Raw genomic sequence first — 25,213 nt, 5'->3', positions numbered from 1 at the left:
CGTAACGTCTTAATGGAGACATCCCTCAAACAATGAACCCCAGTGCATATTACTGTCCAATATAAAACTAATTTTTTTATTACTATTCTTACAACAGATCATTTCAGATAAGTAATTTTATATAAATACAAGAAAATTGAAATTTTATTATAATTAATGAGTTGTATGTCTTTTAGGTAATAAGACTGATAAAAATCTCACCTGAGAAGCCAATAACATTGGCTATTGGCGATGGTGCTAACGATGTAAGCATGATACAAGAAGCACATGTTGGCATAGGTGATTGATATTTTTTCTTTGAACTTGTAAAGTTGTTATAATTATTTGATGATGAATCTTCCTTTATAGAATAAAGTACAATGTCACATATACGAATGAAAACTAAATACAGTGGTGTAATATATCTCATCATATTTCTGTCAGAAACCTGTCATTATTAAGCCCAATATTTAGGATTTTTAAAAAATATTCATTTGGCTGCCCTGGGTCATAGTTGTAGCATGGGGGATCTAGTTACCTGACCAGGGACTGAACCCAGGCCCTTTGTTTTGGGAATGTGGCGTCTTAGCCACTTGGACCACCAGGGAAGCCTCAGGATGTTTTAATTGCAAATTTTCAAGGAAATAAATACCACTAGTGAATTTTATCTTCGACAGTTCTTCTTCCCAGTAAAGTTAGTTTAGTTTTACATGCAATTTTGTACCTTTTTAAATACTTTTACACAGTATCTTTATCATTTTTAAATTCTAAGTTCATGATATATATAATTATTATTTTAGAATATTATTATTTATCCATTAGTCTAAAGATTTTGGAATGTATTTTAAAGATAATTGTAGAGACAGGAAATTATACCAAACTATAAAATTTCAAGTAACTTTCTAATTTAATAACCTTTATGCTAATTTTTTTCTATTTTGCCTAAAATTTTTATTAAATTCAGAATACTAAAATCATTTTATTGTATATATATTACCAGTCATTTCCCACTTAAACCATATTTTGACCTATCTTCCTCAATAATTTTATTGAGGAAGCAAAAGAGAGGAGTATGGGTTTTTGTTGAAGGATAAAATTTTAGAGTTATAATAGAAGATAGTCCTTGCTCTGGAGTTGCCTGTGTGATGAGTACTGATCAGGTCCCATATTTCTAGTGTAGCCCTCAAATCAGCTCCTTCCTCTTTGGGATAATTAACTCTTCATTTTGAAAACTTCACTCTCTTTATATTGTTTATACTGTTGTTTCCCAGAAATCTTCATGATAATTTGATAACTTACTGTATCATATGTTAGAGTATATAAAGCTACAATACTTGTAACAGTTTGATTTTATCAATAATATGCTAACAGCCAGACCAGTGAACAGAATCAATTCGGAACACCTGGAAATTTAGTATGTAACAAAGGAGATGTTTCAAATTAAGTAAGGAAACAAATTATTTGATCTAATAAAACACTGATATAACTAGTTATTTGGGGGGAAAAAGTTGAGTCCCTTCCCATTGCTTATAGCAAAACAAATTCCAGATGGATTAGGATTTAAATAATTTTTGAAGGCCATAAAAGGTAAAAGACTTTGGTGACTAATCCTGTTATTTGTGGTATGGAAGGATCTTTTAAATACAAAACCAAAGAAAGCAAGGACCTGAAAAGGAAAAAGATCAACATGTGTGACAGAAGTAAATACTTACATAAAAAAATTTTAAAGACAAACTAGTAAAGAATATTTGTAAAATAGATGATAGTATTCCTGTTATGTGAGGTCTTAAATTAAGGAGAATAAGAAAAACACTCTAGTAGAAAGCTCCCTAATAATCAAAAAGTAAGTTAAAATTGCCTGTCAGAGTGGCAAAAAAACCCTGACATGGACAAGGGTATAGACTTGTTAGGTGGCACTGTGGTTAAAGAACTCTCCTGCCAATGCAGGAGATGCAAGGGATGGGGGTTCAGTCCCTGGACAGGAAGATACCTGGAGTAGGAAATGGCAACCCACTCCAGTTTTCTTACCTGGAAAACTCCATGGACAGAGGAGCCTGGTGGACTACAGTCCATGGGGTCGCAAAGACTTGGACACAACTGAGCACACACGCATGTAGATTAACAAATGCCCTTAAACGATGTTAGTGGGCATGCAATTCATACACCGTGCATTATTATATATAACAATTTTAAATGTGCGCCCTTTGGACTTCCCTGGTGGTACAGTGGATAGGGATCTTGCCTGCCAATGCAGGGGATGTGATTTCAGTCCGTAGTCCAGGAAGATTCCACATGATACAGAACAACCAAGCCTGTGTGCCAAAACTGCTCAGCTCTCGTGCCACGACTAGTGAAACCCTCATGCTCTAGGGCCCGAGAGCCACAACTAATTGAGCCCGCATGCTCCAGCTACTGAAGCCCATGCTCCTAGATCCTGTGCTGTGCAGCGAGAGAAGCCATTGTAATGAGAAGCCCGTGCACCACAGCAAACAGTAACTCCCCCTTGCTGCAACTAGTGAAAGCCTGTGCATAGCAAATAAAATTAAATGTGTGCCCTTTGACCTAGTGACTAGGCATCCAGGAATTCCTTTTAAGAAAATAAATGACTATGTTAGCAAGCACATATGTCCATATATAGTAAGTAAACAGTGTGCATAATGTAGAAAGTGATGAAAGCAGATTACAAAACAAATAATCCTATCTTTATGTACTTGTTTGTATATATGTTAAGTAAACATATATGAAATATGCATAAGGAAAACTTCTAAGAGTATATAGACCAGAAATAGTGGTTTTCTCTAGGAGCTGTGAATATAGATGATTGTCTTTACATTTTGGAACACTTTGATCCTTTTATGACAAAAATAGAAATTTTTAATTTTGAAAAAATAATTTTTTCAATGCTGGTTTCACATTGAATCAACAAACTTGGCAATAACTTTTGAAACCTAATGAAATATAGTAACCTCAAAAAAAGTGGTCATATTTGTGAGATAAAATTATGTACTGATTTTAAGTAATATTGTAAATTTTTCTTTTAAAAAGCACACTGAGTTTTGCTTGAGAGTTTTAAAACTGTTAAACATGGTTATTTTTACTTGATCCAGCATATTTTTTATGTTCCTTGGAAATAGAGACGTGAGAGCTGTTTTATGGCATTCTCTTCATTAAAATAAAAAAATGTTCTTAGATCCTGAACTTTTAATATTTTATATCAATTTTATTCTAGTTCTTTGAAGATTGACATTATATGCCTAGTATATGTTATAGCTTCATATTAATTACATATTTGATATAAATAGAGCAACCTTTTGGGAATCTACTGTCTACTATAATTTAGGATATAGTGATCCTAAATCCAGGTTCAGCTGCTACAGATAATTAAGGTATTTGCAGGCATATGTTAAAATTTACATTTACCAATTATCAGTGAACTAACCTTTTGGTCCCCTGTATTACAGGAATCATGGGTAAAGAAGGAAGACAAGCTGCAAGGAACAGTGACTATGCAATAGCTAGATTTAAATTTCTCTCCAAATTGCTTTTTGTTCATGGTCATTTTTATTACATTAGAATAGCTACTCTTGTACAGTATTTTTTTTATAAGGTGAGTTTAATTGAGATATTTTAGAGTTAATTGCTAATAGTATTTGAGATTTCAGTTTAAGGAATGTTATTAATATTACCATACAAATTAGTCTGAAATTTTTTTCTATATGTCAAAATAATAGTCTATGGAATATACTTTTATTATTTTATCTTAAATCTAATGTGTACTCACACATTATAGAAATACACTGATTTGAAAGCAAATCAGTAGTTGCCTGAGGCCAAGAGTGTGAGTGATAGAATTGACTAGAAACGTATATGATAGAACTTTGCTTGACAGAAAAGTTCTTTAACTTGATTGTGGTGGCGGTTACATGGATGTATGAATTTGTCAGGACACATCAAAATTCTCACTTATTTTATTCTATGCAAATTAGAACATGATTGGTTTGATTTATTGTTATTTTGTCCTGAACCAGTAGTAAATTTTAATTTTATCTCCACTATTATGATTTTAAGCAGAAGTTCTTAAATCTTTTTTGGGCCATGAATGACCGGTAGTCTAGTAGTATAAACTACTCAGTATAGCGATTTTAGATGCTTAAAATAAAGTACAGAGAATTACAAGGAAGCCAATTAGGTTGAAATATTGTTCTCTCTCTTGACCCTTTGGGCAAAGATAGGATTATTTGGAACCAATGTTAAGCTCCTCTGAATACCAAGACATTGATACATCAGAGTGTTCTGTGTTGCATGTATTTATGTAGTTGGTGGCTGCAGCCCAGTGAAAGAACACAGGGAGATTGCATGATGCTAATAGACGATGTTGGCGGTTTTTTCTTAGCTTATTATAACAACTTTTGCTGTGACCTAAGGCTTTTGTAATGGAAAGAGATTTTGATCACTCCATTTATTGTATTTTAAATATTTTTGCATTTTAAAGTAATTTTAGCCCTTTAAGTAAACCTTCCTAATTGTTGTGTATGAAAAGTATTGAATAATAGTTATAAATTCAAAATTGTCATATTGTTTGGCAATGATAAGAGTCAAAGGTAACTTCATTCTGACATTTGCAGTGTTTCATAGACTACTTTTAGGCATTTTTTAATAAAATGGGATTCTTATTTTCCTATTTTGTATGGACAAGTTCTGATGGGCAGATCTACTTACCATATCAACTGAGATTATTTTCTGGACTGTTTAATAAAAGTCATTTTTAGAAATCATCTCTCATTTAGACTTAAATATTTCAGTTATTTCCATTTAATCTTGTTTTTCAGAATGTGTGCTTTATCACACCCCAATTTTTATATCAGTTCTACTGTTTGTTTTCTCAACAAGTAAGTAAATAGAATCTTTGTTTTATCCTTTTAGATAAAGAGTAAAGTATGTGTGTTCAGGTTTTGTTAAATTCTTGGAGGGACTTTTTCTGTTTTTCCTAGTTGTACAGATAACTAGCTAGACATAACTTTTCTTATAGTATATTTAATTAGCTTAGCGTCAATATTTATTTTTTCTGATTTTCAGTTTGAAGTGAGTGTGAATACCAAAAAATATTTTAACTGTGGATGCTTTTTTAAAAAAATAGATATTATTACTCCTCGTAGCTTATGAGAGGACTTTGCTATTTTCAACTTATGTATGAAGTGAAGTGAAGTCTCTCAGTTGTGTCCAGCTCTTTGCAACCTCGTGGACTGTAGCCCACCAGGCTCCTCCGTCCATGGGATTCTCCAGACAAGAATACTGGAGTGGGTTGCCATTTCCTTCTCCAGGGGATCTTCCCAACCCAGGGATCAAACCCAGGTCTCCTGTATTACAAGCAGACACTTTAACCTCTGAGCCACCAGGGAAGCCTCAACTTATGTATAGTACTTCTATAAAATTCATATCAAGCCAGGCCCCGTAATTGTTGGAAGATTACATCATTATTTTTTGACTCATAGAATTTTTTTTAGATTTGGAAGAAACATAGTGATTGAGTCCAGGGGTGACATACAGGTTTCATCTCAGAAGGTAAATAAATGGAGGTTCCAGGAGTGCTATATTGAAAAGGGTTCTGAAGCTACATGGCTATATGCTCAGAGGGAAAACTTTGTAATAGGTTAACAGTAACTATAATGAACACTTGATGGATCTTTTCTTTGTACACATGTCACGTAGAGAAGGAAACTGAAGTCCATAAAGATTAACTAAGTAGCCCAAGATTACATAGTTAAGTTAATAACTAAACCATGCTTCTGACTACTTGAGCACCCTTCTCACATACCATACTCAGCATCTCTAATTGATCAAGACATTTGTTCTGATTTATTGAAAGTTTTAATTATCTTAGGTTTTTGGGGGTTTTTTTAATGAGTTTTTTCCTACCCTTAATCACAGTTTTCTCCTTTGTTTACAACCTGAAACTCTAAATCTGAGACACCTGCTTGGACACTGATTGCTAGTAAAAATGTTCTACTTGGATGAAATAGAGAATGCTGTGAGAGCATGTGACAAGACTTAACCTATTTTGATTAGGTTTTCAGGGAATTTATAGTATAATCTGAGCGACAGTGTCAATGTTAATAAAAGCTATATGTGAAGAATAGGCAAAGTGCTAAGCACTTAGTACCAACAGTAGCACATATAACTGTTTAGAAGAAGCAGCTATCATCAGGAATTTAAGCCAGGGTTTTTAAGTTTCATGGATCATGGATTAAAGAAAGTGTAGGACTTAGGTGGGAAGACAAAGCTATGAAAGCAAAACTATATGTGTAGTACATCAAAGAAATAATAACAAGCCTAGGACACATGTAAGAGAATTGTGTAAAATTGCATCACAGTGATCAAATTAGAATATCTTGAAATATAGAGCCATCTGACTGTAATAGCAGAATCATGTGACATAACAAAATATTCCAATTTCCACAAAGAATATAAATGTAGAAACATTATGGCTATATAAGAAACAAATTAGACTTATGAAAATGGATTCAGAGTAAACTGAAAATATGTAATTTTTATGGTGCTTCTTTGTAATTATATGAATAATAGTAATCTAGAGTCTACAAATTCCTACAAATTTCTCTTTCTAGACACTATATGACAGCGTGTACCTGACTTTATACAATATTTGTTTTACATCCCTGCCTATTCTGATATATAGTCTGTTGGAACAACATATAGACCCTCATGTATTACAGAACAAGCCCACCCTCTATCGGTAAGTGTTTTCCAATATTAAATGTCCATACCACCTCTTGCAACAAGTAGTACGTTGTATTTCAATAGTTACCCATTTTTAAAAATATCTTAAAAATAAGCAAGTATATCAGGCAATTTCTTGGTGATTAATGTCTTACTAAGGGAAATACTTAAGTTTTCATATGATTTATAGGTGTTCAACATTGAAGAGAATATTTGAATGATTTTTCCAATGTTTTTAGGAATGAATAGTGTCGTCCTCGGAATGCACTGAGCAGTTGGGTAATTGGCACTTACTGTTTTAAACCAACAATACTCTGTTTCATGGGCACACACACAAGTTATTCATTACTTAGTTGTCTCTAGAGTTCCTAAAAAATAGTTCGTGTTCTAGACCTGCCAAATTTATGGGTAGTAATTGATGCAAAATGCAGAATTGAGGCCATTAAATCCCATCCCAGGCCCCCTGGGTTTTTCCTTTCTCAGAACCAAGTAATCATAGATATATGGACTTAACTCAGGACTAACTTATGATTCCCACATTAACTTGACCTTTACACTTACAGAGATATTCAGTTATCCAGAAATGGCAGTAACTTAGCTTGATTTCCCAGGATGTCTAGGTCTGGGCTTGGCCCAGGATTGTGCTTAATTGTTTAGTTGTGTCTGACTCTTTGCAACCCCATGGACTATATAGCCCACCAGGCTCCTCTGTCCATGGGGATTCTCCAGGCCAGAATACTAGAGTGGGTTGCCATGCCCCGCTCCAGTGTATCTTCCCAACCCAGGGATTGAACCCAGGTCTCCTGCATAGCAGGAGGATTCTTTATCATCTGAGCCACCAGGAAAGCCCAGGAATACTGGAGTCGGTAGCCTATCCCTTCTCCAGCAGATCTTCCTGGGCTGTGAATTGAACCAGGGTCTCCGTCATTGCAGGCAGATTCTTTAGCAGCTGAGCTACCGAAGCCCTGACCCAAGATTGGCATAGACTTTTCTTCTCATAATAGCTGTTGATAGATGTGAACTCAGGAACCTTAGTGCTGAACCTAGCTCACGTGACTCCACCATAAAGAAATAATCATGGCTGAGTTATAACAGAATGTAACAGAATTTGACAGAGGGAATTCCCAGGCAGTCCAGTGGTCAGGATTCTAGGCTTTCACTACTAGGGGGCCAGGTTCAATTCCTGGTCAGGAAACTAAGATCCCATAATGCACACATTATGGCCACAAAAAAGTAAATAACAAAGAAATAGCAACTTTACACAATTAAACTGAAGAATTATGCCCATATCATATTTCCTTATCAAATGAAAAATTGTATTTGAATATGTTATGAGAATTGTAAGCTATTACACAGCTGTATGATTTACAAGCAGTGGTTTGTAAATTAGGTGTTGTTCTTTCTGCTAAAATTTGTAAGCAATTTGAAATTAAAAAGCCATCTTGTTTTTTAATTATCAAATTGTAATAATTATTTAGTAGGTAAATAATAAATCCTGATTTTTTTTTTCCTCTTTTTTTTAAATTTGCAGAGACATAAGTAAAAACCGTCAATTAAGCATGAAAACATTTCTTTATTGGACCATCTTGGGTTTCAGTCATGCCTTTATTTTCTTTTTTGGATCCTATTTTCTCATAGGGAAAGATACATCTCTGCTTGGAAATGGCCAGGTAAAATATACAGTTTTTTATAGAATGTTATTAATAATTAATGTAGTTTGGCTTTTGATAACTTTCTGTCATAAAAAATAAAGTAAAATTACATTTAAGTTATAAAGTTGTATATATTAAATTAAAATGCAATTGTTAAAAGGTTTTAACTTATTTTTAATCAAATTTCATACAAATGAAAATTAAAACAGAAAGGCAGTGCAGTGTAATTTTAATGTGAATCTCAAGTTACCTAAGTAGTTTTGCGGGTTCAAAAATTAATTCATATAAGGGGATATATTCATGCCACTGCATGCTGTTCACTTCAGGATTGTGTTTTAACAATAGCTACTGTTAATTTAGTACTCAATATTGTGCTCAGTGCTTTAGGTGCTGCATTTCCATTAATCCTCACAGTAATTCTGTTGGAACAATACTATTACTTGGCTTTTGCAAATGAGAAATAGAGACAATGTCTAGGGTTTTGCTTTTAAATGGATGGGTTGGGGTTTTTTTTTTTGGTATGCTTAAAAAGTGCTGCTGTGCTCTTAAGTGCACACCAGCAATCCTGAAGATGTCAAGTTACAGTTTAGAATGGCCATATTTCTGAAATGTAAACTTGGAAAGGAGTACCACACAGTTTGTTGCTTCTGTGTCCTGACTGGAATGCTCATGTTCAGAGATGCTTTGCAGAACTCGGCCTCTCTCTCTAGGCTTAACTAGATAGGTTAGGAAGAAAAGAAATGACAGCTGTAGTCCTGTGATAGACTGAAAATACTTGTCACCTTTAGTTTCTGTTTTCTGTTGGCAGTACTTAAGAACTCCAAAATATATTTGCAGTTGGGAGAATACGACGTTTTATCTGTGCAACAAACATTTATTGAGGACCAGCCATTCCCATGTACTATACTAGTGCCTGGATTTATGAGAGAAACTAACACTCGGTTATGGAGCTTAGAGTCTTGTGAGAGATACAGGAAATGAGCATTGAAATAACAATATTCAAGAGCATAAAGGAAATGGATTTCAATTTTCGGCTTTAACCATGCAAATCCCTTTAAGATGTAGAATAGGAACATACATGTTATTGCCACTTTTTTTTTTTACTACTTAAAATAATTTATTAAAGTAAATGGATCCTTGCACAAAAATCCACTGCATTTTTATATACCACCAGCAGTCAATTAGAAAGTATCAATTTTTAAAAGTATCATGCAATGAGAAAAGTATCAACAATGAAAAATAATGGACAAAAGTGTCAACAACAAAAAATAAAGTAACTAGGAATAAATGTAAAGTGAAAGAAAGAAAGAAAGTGAAGTTGTTCAGTTGTGTCCAACTCTTTGCTACCCCGTGGACTGTAGCCCGCCAGGCTCCTCTGTCCATGGGATTCTCCAGGCAAGAATACTGGAGTGGGTTGCCATTTCCTTCTCCATTATCGCCACTTTTGAGGACATGCTTAGCCAGGTTTGGAAAAATGTATGAATCTAGTTTGTGTAGCATGAATGTTACAGCACTTCCCCCAAGTAATTTTATTCAAATTTTTTCCTCTGTGCCAGGTATATTCCATGTATTAACTTCCTAAATTGTAACAACAATCCTATATCAGGAAAATATATGTTACTTTTTTCATATTAGAAAAGTAATCTCAAGAAACTTGCCTCAAGTCGCATAGTAAATAAATTGCAAAAGTATAATTCAATATTATATAATTGATATATAATAGTCTATATTATATAATATAGACTATTATAACCTATATTATACAGTATAAGTCTGTATAATGTCAAAGCCTATATGCTTTGCCATGATCCTAAATTCTGTTGAGAAACAATTATTAGCCTGGTACACTTCTGTGCAGTATTACAAGGACCATCAAATATATATATATTTATTCATTTGCCTGTGCTAGGTCTTGGTTGCTGCTCACAGGCTTTCTTTAGTTGCAGTGAGCAGGGGCTACTCTAGCTGCAGTGCACAGGCTTCTCATTGTGGTGGCTTCTCATTGTGGTAGCTTCTCTTGTTGCGGAGCAGGGGCTCTAGAGTGTGGTCTTAGCAGTTGTGGCCCATGAGCTTAGTTGCGTCTTTGCATGTGGGATCTTCTTGGACTAGGAATCGAACCTGTGTCCCTGCATTGGCAGGCAGATTCCAAACCAGTGAATCACCAGGGAAGTTCAGTCATCAAATATATGGATGAACATGCCCATTTCCACCAAAAACACTGGGCTGAAAATGGGACAGAATAAAGAGGGGGAATAGTTAAGAAAAAAGGAAGATGTCATTGGATTAAAAGGAAGTTAAAGAGATCTCTTTTGTGCTAGTTACTTTTCTTCTGATTTTGAAATACTGTATCAGAAAAATATACAAAAATAAAAAATAAAACCACCTGTTCTCCTTGTACCCAGCTGTAATTATTCCTATCATTTTTACATATTTCTATTATTTTTTCATTAATCTCAGAATTTATATCCTCTTATTTCTCAATAACCTTATCATCATTTCTCCCTTAATATTGCCTCAGTGATTTTTCTTATTATTAAAAATGCTTCAAAAATATTTTTTCATAGCTGCATAATATTTAGTTCAGTTCAGTTGCTCAATCATGTCCGACTCTTTACGACCCCATGAACCACAGCACGCCAGGCCTCCCAGTCCATCACCAACTCCCAGAGTCCACCCAAACATATGTCCATTGAGTTGGTGGTGCCATCCAGCCATCTCATCCTCTGTTGTCCCCTTCTTCTCCTGCCCTCAATCTTTCCCAGCATCAGGGTCTCTTCAAATGAATCAGCTGTTCCCGTCAGGTGGCCAGAGTATTGGAGTTTCAGCTTCAACATTCAGTCCTACCAATGAACACCCAGGACTGATCTCCTTTAGGATGGACTGGTTGGATCTCCTTGCAGTCCAAGGGACTCTCAAGTCTTCTCCAACACCACAGTTCAAAAGCATCAATTCTTCAGCGCTCAGCTTTCTTTATAGTCCAACTCTCACATCCATACATAACCACTGGAAAAACCATAGCCTTGACTAGATGGACCTTTGTTGACAAAGTAATGTCTGTGCTTTTGAATATGCTGTCTAGGTTGGTCATAACTTTCCTTCCAAGGAGTAAGCGTCTTTTAATTTCATGGCTGTAGTCACCATCTGCAGTGATTTTGGAGCCCATTACATGGCATAAATTATTTAAGAATATTACAGTTTCGATTTGCTTCTAGTTTTTAGTGACTTTAAAACTTAAATTTTGAACATGCTTTATATGAAAGAAAAAATCTTAATGAAAGGTAAATTGTTGGCCCTTTGATGTAAAAGTGTTTTTTTTTTTTTTTACCGCTAGTTAACTACCATTTTTTTAACTCAAATTGTATATCATTAAGTTCCTTCCTCTTCTAGCCTACCAGTTCTATCACTCAGATATATGCCACTAGAAATTAATCTACCACTCCCTGCCACCAGTACTAGTAGATACAGTGGGAAAGAGGCATATGTTACAGTCAGATTGGATTCACATCCTAGCACCTGAAGTTATCATTTGAGTGATTTGGGGTGAGTTAGTTAACCTCTCTGAGACTCAGTTTCCTCCATCAAAATTAGGAGCTTACTTACTACCTTATAGGTTTGCTGTGAGGAATAAATGATATATGTAGGGTATTAGGCATAGTGGCTAGCATACAGAAGTACTCGATTTTCAGAGTATTACTTGTTATTATTACTACCAAGTCTTTTTACTGAAGACTTTGCCCTACCCAATCCCACCTAGCCTACTTCTACCACAAACTCTCTCTTTAACCGTGTAAGTTAACTGCCCTTGCTGGCTCTCTCAGAACATGCAACATTCATTTCTAGAGTTCAAAGCCATTTCTATGTCTCCTCTCTAGAATGCTGTTGCCTCTTTCTCTTATGACTGTCTATTTTTCAGGGTTCAGCCTAGGTTATAATTTTGAGGAAGAAAAACCTTCTTGTATTTTTTACTACAAAACTTTTTTTTTTTTACTGTTTATAATTTTAATTTCTCTTTCATACTATACATGTCATCAGCTGTTGAAACCTAATCATCAAATGATAAGAGCTCTGTGTTAAGATAGAAATATACTATTTTATATTTGTATTCCACAGAGAAGTCAGTATCTTTATTTTAATTCAGATGATTTAACCACTGTAATTACCAATCAGGTCATTAAAGACACATATGCAATTTAATTCCTAACAGTAGATATAGATTTATTTTAATGAAAGCTTGCATGATTGAAATGTCTTTGATTATCTAGTTCATTGCATAATTTCCTTGTATATTCTCTTATTCATGAGAATATTTAAAGCACTAATAATACTCCAATCAATAGGAAATTATTCATATACAGAGAACAAAAAAATATATGTTGCTTCTTATGGTATCATCCAACAATTGGTCAATATTTAAAATGAATAATAAAGATAGTTTGTATTGGAGAACTGAACAACTGATTAACTCTATAGAAGGTAATTGTCTTATAGATCAATGTATAGTTAAGTTAAACCAGTTATAAAATTGGAAGAAGTTATATTTTTTACTATTTCTACTTCCTGGCCTCCTCTTCTCCCTTGAATGTACTCCTGTGGGACTTTCCCCCCAAAGCACTCCCATCCAAACCATGGTCTCTATGGTCAACAGCACCCATTTTATTGCTAATCCAAGAGCATGCCTCAGCCCTTATGAACCCAAACACTGGGTACACTTTATGAAGCCTTCCTGCCTGCCACAGTATCTTCTCTCAGTCTCTGTAAGTTACTTTGGCTTCATTACCAACTATTCCTTTTCAGTCTTTCAGGGACCATAGTAGCTGCCTTCTTCCTGCTTCCATTCTTTCCCTTCCTACTATCCATTCTCTGCACAGCAGCCCAGGTGATCTTATAAAAATGAAAAAAATTTTGGACTACCTCTTGGACTATATTTCCTACCACCTTCCCTTTTCGTCACTCTGGTTTTCTTGCTCCTTCAGACTAATTTATTCCTGCATTAGGACTCTGTGCTTGTTCTTTCTCTGCCTAGATTCTTTTTCCTCATGTGTTCATGTGGCTGAATCTCTTAATTCCTTCAGGTCTCCTGAACTATCACTGGTTTGACTCAGACTTTCTAGACCACTCCAGTAAAATCCTGTCCCTCTGACTTTCCGTTACTTCCCGACCCCTTACTCTACATTTATTTTTCTTTATGGTGCCTGCCTCTACCTGAAAGTATATATTTTTAAGTTTATTTTCTGCCTTTTCTACTATGCAAGCTCCATGAGGTCAGGAATGTTACATTGTTACTGCTTCATTCCCCAAGGTTTAGAATGGTACTTGGTATGGAATAGATTCTCAGTTATTATTTCTTGATTGGCTTTACAAGTGAATAATGAATAATCTTCTTTAATTCAAAATATATGGTTGGCATTATTAAATAATTAGGTAGCAAATTAAGTTAAAAGAAGTGATTAAAAAAACCCAAAACATTGTGATAGAAAATGTTTTGAGCATTTGTCTCTTCCGAGCAGGAGCAGATCCAGGTTTAGTAGAGTAGTCTAAAACTTACTCATTTTGGCAGGCCCTTTTTAAGTGAAAAAAACATAAAACTATAAGTGCAAACATAAGTATACGTGAAAATGATTGTGAGTGACATAAATAGGTTCTATTTAACACAAGCCAAATAAGCCCAACTCAACTTCTCTTTAGCTAGATCCCCAAATCCTCTCTGCCACCCACCTCATCACCAGTTAAACTAAATTCAAGGGGAAATCAGAGGGAAATAGTCTTAAGTTATTGCTGCAGTTGAAATAAACTACTTTGCTAATTTACCCAAAAAAAGAGAATGTGAATTTGTTTTCTACAGCTCCCTCTAGGTCCTTAAATGCTCAAATTTTAAATCATCCTCTGCTTCAAAGGAAGATACACATAATTAGCCCCAATCTGGGCCCAGTAAAACCAGATACTGAGAGGTAGATATGTGTGGTTGATACCATTTCCAGGCCCAGGTGGCCTGACTGCATTAATTACCTGTTTCCATATCACTGAAAGAGGAGCTGGCATTCTTGAGAGCCAAATTGAGTGATACAATGGTTTTTCAGTATTCTAAGTCATTTCTGGAGATGATAAAAGCAGGAAAAGTCAATATGACTTTTCCATTATTTTCCTCTTGACAAATAAGTCCCCAGAATACCCTCAAATAAAGGGATATTAATGTTTCATTGTTGATTGTAAGAGCCATTATTTATTGCTTACTTTTTTACCTTTTAAGCTATTTGTTTTTTAATTGAAGTGTAGTTAACATATTGTTGTCAGTTTCACATGTATAGCATAGTGATTCAGTTGTATGTATACATATATATATTCTTTTTCAGATTCCCATTATAGATTATTACAAGATCCCTATGCTATACAGTAGGTCCTTACTGTTTACCTGTTTTATATATAGTAGGGTATATATGTTAATCCCAAACTTCTAATTTTATCTTTGTTAATCCAAAACTTCTAATTTATCTTCTCTTCCCACCCAACCCTGCTATCCCCTTTGGTAACATAAGTTTGTTTTCTGTGTCTGTGAATCTGTTTCTGTTTTATAAACAATTTCATGTATATCTTTTTTTTTTAAGATTCTGTGTATGTGATATCATATATTTGTCTGACTTACTTCACTTAATATGATAATCTCTGGGTGAATCCATGTTACCAAAAATGGCATTATTTCATTATTTTTTTATGGCTGGGTAATATTCCATTGTGTATATACACCACAGCTTTATTCATTCATCTGTCAGTGGACATTTAGGTGGTTTCTATGTTCTTGGCTATTGTAAATAGTGCTGCTGTGGACATTGGGGTTCATGTGTCTTTTCAAAGTAGTTTTCTCTGGTTATAAGCCCAGGATTGGGATTGCAGAATCATATGGTAACTGTTTTTAGCTTTTTAAGGACCATTATTCTCCATAGTGGCTGCTGCTGCTAAGTCGCTTCAGTCGTGTCTGACTCTGTGCGACCCCATAGACGGCAGCCCACTAGGCTCCTCTGTCCCTGGGAGGACAGAGGCAAAAATACTGGAGTGGGCTGCCGTTTCCTTCTCCAGAGTGGCAGCATTAATTAAATTCCCACCAGAAGTATAGGAGAGTGCTGGCATGCTGGCTTTTTGTTGCACTGTGTGGGCTTTCTCTGGTTGCGGAGCATGGGCTCTAGATCGCAGGCTCAGCGGTTGCAGCACGCAGGCTTAGTTGCCCCTAGGCATGTGTGGGATCTTATTTCCTGGATCAGGGATTGAACCCACATCTCCTGCATTGGAACGCATGTTTTTAACCAGGGAACCACTAAGGAAATCCTTCTGTAGACTTTTTAATAATGGCTAGTTTGGCAGTGTTAGGGGATTCCTCATTGTATGAAATTTTGATTTGCATTTCTCCTATAATTAGTAATATTGAATAATTTTTAATATGCCTGTTGACCATCTGTGTGTTTTCTTTAGAGAAATGTCTATATTAGGTCTTCTGCCCATTTTTTTTTTTTAATAATTAAGCTGTATGAGCTGTTTGTATATTTTGGAAATTAACCCCTCATCTGTAGCATCATTTGCAAATATTTTCTCCCAGTTCATAAGTTGTCTGTTTGTTTTGTGGATGGTTTCCTTTGCTGGCAAAAGCTTTTAAGTTTAGTTAGGTCCCATTTGTTTATTTTTGTTTTTATTTCCATTACTATAGGAGATAGATCCAAAAGTACATTCCTGCATTTTATGTCAGAGTGTTCTGCCTATGTTTTCTTCTAGGAATTTTATGTTTAGGTCTTCAAGGTTTCTTTAGATTTTATTTTTTTATATGGTGTTATGGTGTTCGGGAATGTTCTAACTTCATTATTTTACATGTAACTGTCCAGTTTCCCAGCACCACTAATTGAAGAGGTTGTCTTTTCTCCACTGTATATTTTTGCCTCCTTTGTCATAGATTAATTAGACCGTTGGTGCATGGGTTTATTTCCAGGCTTTCTGTCCTGTTCCATTGATCTGTGTATCTGTTCCACTGATCTATATATGTCTGTTTTTGTGCCAGTATCATACTGTTTTGATTACATTAGCTTTGTAGTATAGTCTGAAGTCAGGGAGCATGATTCCTCCAGCTTCTCAAGCTTATTTTGCCTATTCAGGGTCTTAAGCACTGAGTTTATCATTTATTTTGAATTACTTAGGTAAGTTTTATTGCCATTGGAACCTATTTGTTTTTAAATGACTGGTCTTTTAAATAGTTTTTTTTTTAACCAATGGTAAAGATTGTGACTATTTGGTGACCTAAATTGACATAAAGTTCTGGTTATGCTCTTATTTGTGGAAATTAAATCCTGATACTCTGTGGGGAGTCTGCAAATCTGCATTTTTAATAGGAGAAGGCATTGGCACCCCACTCCAGTATTCTTGCCTGCAAAATCCCATGGGCGGAGAAGTCTGGTAGGCTGCAGTCCATGGGGTCGCTAAGAGTCAGACAGGACTGAGCAACTTCACTTTCACTTTTCACTCCACTGTTCTTGCCTGGAGCATCCCAGGGACGGGGGAGCCTATGGGATCACACAGAGTAGGACACAACTGAAGTGACTTAGCAGTAGCAGCAGCATTTTTAATAAATCTTAGTCAGTTTTGGCTAAAAACCCCAGGGCAATACTATCTGACTGGCATTAGCTGCATTTTTACATGGAATCCTTTGAGTCATTCTACCAGCCATTACCTTTCCTTTCAAGTGTTGGTTTTGTGTATAAATTTCTTTTTACTTGATCTTTCTATGCTGTGTCCAAAATACAGTGGCAGGTATTCTCTTGTGACTTTTGACCGGAGTGGTTTCAGAAAATAATTATAATTGAACAGGGTTTATTATCATATTTACTGTGTGACAGGAGAAAAGCAGTTACTAACAGCTGTATCAGTTCAGTTCAGTTGTTCAGTCGTGTCTGACTCTTTGTGATCCCGTGAATCACAGCACTCCAGGCCTCCCTGTCCATCACCAACTCCTGGAGTTCACTCAAACTCATGTCCATTGAGTCGGTGATGCCATCCAGCCATCTCATCCTCTGTCGTCCCCTTCTCCTGCCCCCAGTCCCTCCCAGCGTCAGAGTCTTTTCCAGTGAGTCAACTCTTCGCATGAGGTGGCCAAAGTATTGGAGTTTCAGCTTCAGCATCAGTCCTTCCAAAAAACACCCAGGACTGATCTCCTTTAGGATGGACTGGTTGGATCTCCTTGCAGTCCAAGGGACTCTCAAGAGTCTTCTCCAACACCACAGTTCAAAAGCATCAGTTCTTTGGCGCTCACCTTTCTTCACAGTCCAACTCTTATATCCATACATGACTGCTGGAAAAACCATAGCCTTGACTAGATGGACCTTTGTTGGCAAAGTAATATCTCTGCTTTTCAATATACTATCTAGGTTGGTCGTAACTTTCCTTCCAAGGAGTAAGCGTCTTTTAATTTCATGGCTGCAGTCACCATCTGCAGTGATTTGGGGGCCCAAAAAGATAAAGTCTGACACTGTTTCCACTGTTTCCCCATCTGTTTCCCATGAAGTGATGGGACCAGATGCCATGATCTTTGTTTTCTGAATGTTGAGCTTTAAGCCAACTTTTTCACTCTCCTCTTTCACTTTGATCAAGAGGCTTTTTAGTTCCTCTTCACTTTCTGCCGTAAGAGTGGTGTCATCTGCATATCTGAGGTTGTTGATATTTCTCCCAGCATTCTTGATTCCAACTTGTGCTTCTTCCAGCCAGTGTATAATTCTCACTGAAAACTATCTGTGCCACACAACTTCAAACCTGTCTTTGAGTTTCCCATCTGATAATGTTATCCAAAGGATGATTTACATAATAAACATAATAATGCTTTATGGTATTTCTTCTCATTCTCCTTTAACTGATTTCACATGTACCTGATGTAAATGATGCAAGTGATTTTCAGTAAAGAATGTGGTTATTCTTTGCATCACTTCTGTTTCAGCATTATTTTAACATGTAATACAATGCTAGTTTATTCTTTATGTTTTAGATGTTTGGAAATTGGACATTTGGCACCTTGGTCTTCACAGTCATGGTTATTACAGTCACAGCAAAGGTATGATACAGAAATTAGCATGTTTTGTCTATATAGTTCTAATTTTCTTCATGTTTTTAGTGATATAGTTTTTCTTTTTAGTCATGAATAATTTCATGGATGGCTAGTTTGATAATTCATTTTAATTTTTGTCAAATTCATTTTTTAATTCATTATTTTGGAAAGCCTCAGCTGATTTTTCTAGTCAAAGGGAAGTTAACTCCTCAATACCCACCTGTGAAATTATGCTTCTCTCTATGTAATGCAAGATAACACAAGCTGGTTTAGCCCATGGAATTCATAAAGTACTCATGAAATTTTAATGCTGCTTTCTCACAGATGAAAAATAGTATAAACTTGAAATTGTTCAGTTTCATACTAGGAACCTTTCATTAATATTTGTCTTCTGAGGGACTTTGCCATAGGAACATTTTAGTCACTTATTCTTCAGTTTTATCTGAGAAGTTAAAGATTTATTAATTTACATTAAGGATTTTTTAATTTATTTTTTTAGATGGCTTTGGAAACTCATTTTTGGACCTGGATCAATCATCTTGTTACGTGGGGATCTATTTTATTCTATTTTGTGTTTTCTTTGTTTTATGGAGGAATTCTCTGGTGAGTTACTATATTGTATTTTAATTATATTGATTCAACTCTAATAAATATTTATTATGATAGGTTATATTATGAACAAATTCTGCTCAGAATAGTTTTAAGACCCTATCCTGATAAGAAATTTAGTTCTTTTAGTTGATCTTACTAATAAGGAAGAAGAAACTAACAATTACTCTATCTAATCTACTGCATTCTAGTGTTTTACCTGAGATATTACATTGATTCATCACAATAATCTTATTATCCCTTTTTTTCTATTTGAATACTGAACTCTTTAAGATCACAAAGGTTAAAAATAGGATTTACTTGAAAATTATTGTTCTTAATGCTAACCATAGTATTGATACCTCTAAATTATTACTAATGTATATAATATGTCACATAGAACCATTAAAGATTCATGAAGAAGTTAACTTTATCTCTGAAAAGTAAATAGTGTGCTCTGTCTTCATTGCTAAAATCAGACATTCAGTTTCTCTGATAGATCAAAAATGAATGCTTATCCTAAAGAATCCTAAAATTCTTTGATAAGTCATGGACAGCTGAAGTCTCTGAGTTAGAGTATTTATATTACATTGCCTACTGTGTCTGCAAAATATTACAAAAAGCAGGTAAAAAACTTGGATTGGCTATACATTAACTTTCATTAGGATTATAAAAGGATGCTCATGACTGTCATTTGCTTTTAATCCTCTTTATTTCTTCATTTTCCCATATTGCTTTGAAGTGATATGTACAAAACCCCAAAAATGGTATCTTGACAAAACCTATTACTATATAGAACTAATATTTGTGAGTACATTTATGTTAAAATAAGTATATAGAGAAGATCCTCTTAACTAGAGCTTTTCAACCTAAAATTTTGGTTATCAACCTTACAGTTGCTTAGTAGAAAACATTTTGTTACATACTCTTTCTTGCTTTTTTAACCTCTTAAGTCTGTATTACTACATAATTCTTTGGATTTCCTACCACTGGGATAGAATAAGTCAACTACTTGCCACTTTCCTAATTATAAAAACTATAGTTGTCATTCAAGTGAATTAAATTGTATTTTATTTTTGACAATGAAAGTGTATCACATTTTATTAGTTAATTAAATTACAGTGATTCAAAATTTTGGACATTTTACCTCTGTATACCTAAAATTGTAACCTTCGAAAATAGTGGGTTTACTTAATGTCTTGATTTAAGAATCTGTCTTGTCAGTTTTTTCTTTCATTAAGCCCACTTTCTTTGCAGGCCATTCTTGAGCTCCCAGAATATGTACTTTGTATTTATTCAGCTCCTATCAAGTGGTTCTGCTTGGTTTGCCATAATCCTCATGGTTGTTACATGCTTATTTCTTGATATTGTGAAAAAAGTATTTGACCGACAGTTCCATCCTACAAATATTGAGAAGGCACAGGTAAGCACATTTTATACACAGTACCTTTTTAATTAGGAGTCTTTCATGAATAGTTGTCATTATAATTTGCTCCTATTAGAAAATAGTAAATTAACTATTCCTGTATCAAGTGTTTTGCAATATAAATGTTGTTAAATGTGATAATGTTAAAGTTGTATTAAGTTTTTGACTCCTGAAAAATTATAATTTAAAAATTTTTATAGAAGTAGATTAGAAATATAAAACTATCAAGTCATATCCAAATAATAGTATAAATATATCTTAAGTAATATCACAGCATTCTATCAAATATATATAATTGGGATATATATCCATGTCTTTAGAATCATTAGAATTTCAGTAGTACTTCTTTAGGTTATATTGTTGGTCAACAGAAGAAAAATAGTTCTTTAACCTAAATAACTTCTACACAATGGATTTTTACAAAATATTTCTCTCATTGAATACTCACTAAAGTACTTAAACTACAACAGATATTAACAGTGTTTACATAGTGTTTAAGAATATGTTCTTAAGGACCTGATAGTTGTGGGTTCAAAATCCTCATTCTACACTGGGTAGCTCTGACTTTCAGTCTCAGTTTCCTCATGGGTCAAATTATGACAGAAATGTCTATTTCATTGCATTTGTAATGAAGATTAAATGAAATAATTAATATTCAGACAAAGTGGATGCTCAAGAAATAAAAGCTATTTGGTTGAATATACTGTCTTTGTAATTTGACTAGTACCTGGAAATACTAGTTTGTTCTGTTAACTGTACCATGGCATTGAATATATATCCTCAGGAACACATTCTAATCAACTGCTATGCCCCTGTAAACACCAAGTTTATTAATTGTTCAATTGCATATGGGGGGATGGGGGCAGGGGTTGTTGTTTTTGCATGTCTGTTGTATGCAAAGCAAATTTTGTTCAAATTTTGGAAATTTAGTTGTGTGTCAATGCTACAAATAAGTGCTTCCTAAGTATTTAGGGATTTGTTAGCCTTCTTAAATAGTATATGGTTTTAATTTCAATTGATTATATTAACATTTCTTTAGTATTTACTTGCTTTGGTCCCTCAATTCTAGCCAGCATACATTTTAACACCTTTGAAGCAGTGTAGGCATTTGAAGCCTGACAGACTTAATTCAAATACTGTTTTAACCATAGAATGTATATTCTTAATCAAGTCACTTCCTTAAGCCTCAGTTTCTTCCTATATGAAATCAGAATAATAATTACTACCTTGCATGATTGTTAGACAGTTAATATGAAGCACCTGGGTCTGTATGCAGTAAGTCCTCAGTAAGAACAAATTATAAGAATGATTTGGTTGCTGCTCTAACACTGATCTTCAGCTGGGGCTGAAAAAATTTGCATAATCTGATTACTGTGTCTGCCTATGCATTTATCTATATCCAGATATGGACAGACTTTTCCACTGTGCAAGATATTACTTAAATGTATATCAGAAAGGTTTGCCTTTTTTCTAAGCTTCAGAGATATTGTTGATAATAGAATACTGCTTTTAATGCATTGACTATTATACTTTTTCTAGACCTTTATGAAGAACATTTTTGTCTTGTCTGCTTGCCTAAAGTTATATTTCACCAAAATAGATAAATGACATCACTAAAAACTTAAATTTTTATAAAAGTAAATAATCAGAGTTATTTACATTTATACTTGGAAATTTTCTTTAGGCAGAGTATTTACATACTTAAATCTTTCAAAGAGATTTCTTAATGACAATACAGGATGATAATGTTAGTCCTTATTATTTTTATAGGCCTCTTTTTAAAGGATTACACAGGAAGTATTTGATACCTTAAGATGGACCCTTAAACAAGAAAAAGTTAAAAGTGCTTTATATTTTGGTTCTTTTACCATGGGTTAGTTGATTTAAAAAATGGAGTTAAGAAATCAATCATTTTTCTATGTCTGAAAGTCAGTATAATCTCCCTTTTTACCCCCACTAAATTTCTTTTAAATTATTTGACTGGATGTTCATCTGGGGTCTGATCTAAAGAGAAGAAGAATGTATATATGTGTAAAACTTTGCCATTCAGCAGAGATTGGCCCAACATTGTAAATCAATTGTACTTTTGTAAAAAATGAACATATAAGAATAAAAAGGAAATCTCTACTTTCACTCAGGGATTTTTCCTAGCCTGTGGGGGATTTTCCTGTTTTGGTTAGTATATGGTCCTTCAAATCCCATGTGTGATGTTATTCTTTTCCTATAGTCAGTAATTTTTATTGTTTCAGACTTGTACTGTCACTTCTAATTTCAAATGATAAAATTATTAGAAAGCTGTCAGTTCCTTACTTCATTTTGCTATCATCCAAATAGTAGCAAGAAAAAGTATATCACAAGAAGAGTTGGCAGCATTGATTCTGAGTTTTTCCTGCAGAATAGCAATGTGGTAATAAGAGTAAATTCTTGGGATAGCAAAGCCAATAGCCCTACAAATGTCAGTCATATATGTGTACCATGTATGATACTTCTGCTCTTCTGGGAACAAATGTCTTTACAAAGCTTGTCCTGTGTCTGTCTCTTAGATGATAAATACAGCTCACTGACTTGTTGTATGTCCCATCCCTTTTCTGTCCACTTATAGATGTACTCCAACACAGTCGCTTTCAGTGACGAGTTCATCGCACTGCAGCCATTGTCGAGGGCAAGGAATCAGCTGAGCAAACTTAGGTAGAGTAGGAGGAGTAGAACCTCGTTAACTCTTCTGCATGCTAAAGGTCAATTTAAAAATATTCAAAAGATGGGCAGAGGCATGAATTAAGAGTGGGGCATTTTTGTTAGCACAGCTCTGTCTCTAATTTGACCTTTGCTGTTATGTATGTTAAAACCTAAAAAAATATCCATTTCTTTGAGATGAAAATTCAGCATAACAGGACAGAGATCTGTACTGTTATATGTTTTATACCTTAAGTACCTTTCCTAACACAATTCTAATGCTTCTGCTTGTCATACTCGTATTTAAGAATGCTCCTGCATGTTGAGTAATTTAAGCTACAGAAATTCATCATAAAATTTGAAGTTTTAAGTTTCAGTTACTTAGAAGTGAGAGTTGCCTATTTTTTATCTTGCCTTAATATGTGTTGTAAATACACATGCATATTTGTCTTCGTATACTGTAATGGCTGCTGAAATATTTCATATCCTTTGTACTGTTTAGTGCATCTATAAATTGAATAATAGATTTTGTATCTCATATACATCTTTATCTCCACCAACAGATTCATTCTGTCAGTTTCTGCAAAAAATAATTAGTAATCCCAAGATGTCTTTTGATGGAACAGAATGAAAGTTTAAATCCTAGAACTTTTCATATTAAGATACCAAAGTTATATATTAACTTCAATTCCAGTCTGGTTTGAAGAGGAAAAGTAATATAACTAAAGTTTTTTTCTTTGTTTTTAGTTTTGGCACCCTTCAGCTTCTCACCCTGGATTTTTAATCATATGTATTTTTTAAATTCTTTTTTATTCTGTAGATTTCTAAACTGTCTGTGTTCACTTGATCAAATGAATGACTTTGACAAGCCCTGCTTAAATAATTTATGTAACCCTGTAATTTTGAACTCTTCCAAAATTTTACCAAACCTTTTGATTTTATTATTCCTATTAGTATGAGGGTTTTTGAAATATTCTACTTTGAATTACAAAGATGTATAATTTTAGATGATGTATAAATGGGCGTTTAAGTGGTAGTCAACTAAATTTCATGTTTTTAAAACGAGAACTAAAATGAAAACAAACTTGGAAGATTTACCTCCAACTTTGATTGAGCCAAATATGTGTATCATTTTTATCTATATGTGCCTTCTGAAAACAGTGCGTGCTTATCACATTTTTGAACATCTAATTATGAACTTAAAGGCAAAAGGAGAACTCATTATTTAAAAGAACACTCTGGTAAGCAGTTTTGTGAGGATTAACTTTTGCATTGTGAATAATCTTAATATTTTTATCAAATCATATTTTCACATATCATGGTGGCTCAAATCAAGCAACATTTTTTGAGCAGTGATAGACAAAAAAAGAATGAAGCACAGAGATTGTAAATTAAAGATATCCCACTCCTTAATAGTGTAATAAAATAGTAAGCTTAACATTCATTCGTCTGTGAAAGAATACAGTGGACGCAGGGTACATGAGCCACGTAGTATTTCCTACAAGCCACTCTCCAATCAGGTGGTGTAACAATGGGAGAGACCCTGTTGGGTAGGCAGTAGGCCTGAGTGCTAGCCCCGCATGCCCTTGGCACTGCACCCTCTCTATTCTAATCAGATTAGTTCAACTCTGAGCTTCAAGGTTCCTCACCTATCAGATGACCATTTTACATACTACGGTCTTCTTTACTTACTATCAGCATCAGCAAAAAACAAAAAGAAATATGATCAACCAAAAGTCAGGCAGAAATAACAATTGCTTACATGAGTGGTGAATGACCACTGGATGGGCATTTGCTCATAGCTTCATGAAGAAAAAGTGCCCACAAATATCTGTCTGCTGGTGCACCCTGTGAATTTTAAATGCATCTTGTTTTTGAACCGTGTTGAACAGTATTCCTGGGTGTGGTCCATGATAACTTGTTTACTGTTGTGACAGGAAAATTATGCATATATTGAATGTCTTTAAGAGTTTTCAAATCTTTTATAAGGTTAGTATTGATACTTCTTAAGAACCATTAACACAAAGTTATTAATAATTTTTTAAATAAAAGCTCATTTTTAATATTTTCCACTCCCTTATAAAAAGCAAA

General features: G+C 34.4%; 1 protein-coding gene across 3 annotated transcripts in view; it reads left to right on the top strand.

Moving 5' to 3' along the window:
- ATP11B (ATPase phospholipid transporting 11B (putative)) overlaps positions 1–25,213 on the top strand; it is a 112,073-nt gene that overhangs the window by 70,545 nt on the left and 16,315 nt on the right. For 2 of the 3 annotated variants that reach the window (XM_018047490.1, XM_005675219.3), the window contains 8 exons: positions 177–279; positions 3,441–3,586; positions 4,809–4,868; positions 6,603–6,730; positions 8,246–8,384; positions 18,376–18,441; positions 18,935–19,038; positions 20,281–20,446. In XM_018047490.1, the coding sequence (XP_017902979.1) occupies positions 177–279; positions 3,441–3,586; positions 4,809–4,868; positions 6,603–6,730; positions 8,246–8,384; positions 18,376–18,441; positions 18,935–19,038; positions 20,281–20,446 (912 nt within the window). Of the gene's footprint in view, positions 1–176; positions 280–3,440; positions 3,587–4,808; positions 4,869–6,602; positions 6,731–8,245; positions 8,385–18,375; positions 18,442–18,934; positions 19,039–20,280; positions 20,447–23,051; positions 23,138–25,213 lie in introns of all 3 variants that reach the window. The other variant, XM_018047495.1, reaches the window with a different exon arrangement.

This window comes from Capra hircus, chromosome 1 (assembly GCF_001704415.2).
Source record: "Capra hircus breed San Clemente chromosome 1, ASM170441v1, whole genome shotgun sequence".
In the NCBI taxonomy this organism is placed as follows: domain Eukaryota; kingdom Metazoa; phylum Chordata; class Mammalia; order Artiodactyla; family Bovidae; genus Capra; species Capra hircus.
Note: the sequence above shows the minus strand (reverse complement) of the source record. Positions and strands in the feature narration are given on the sequence as shown.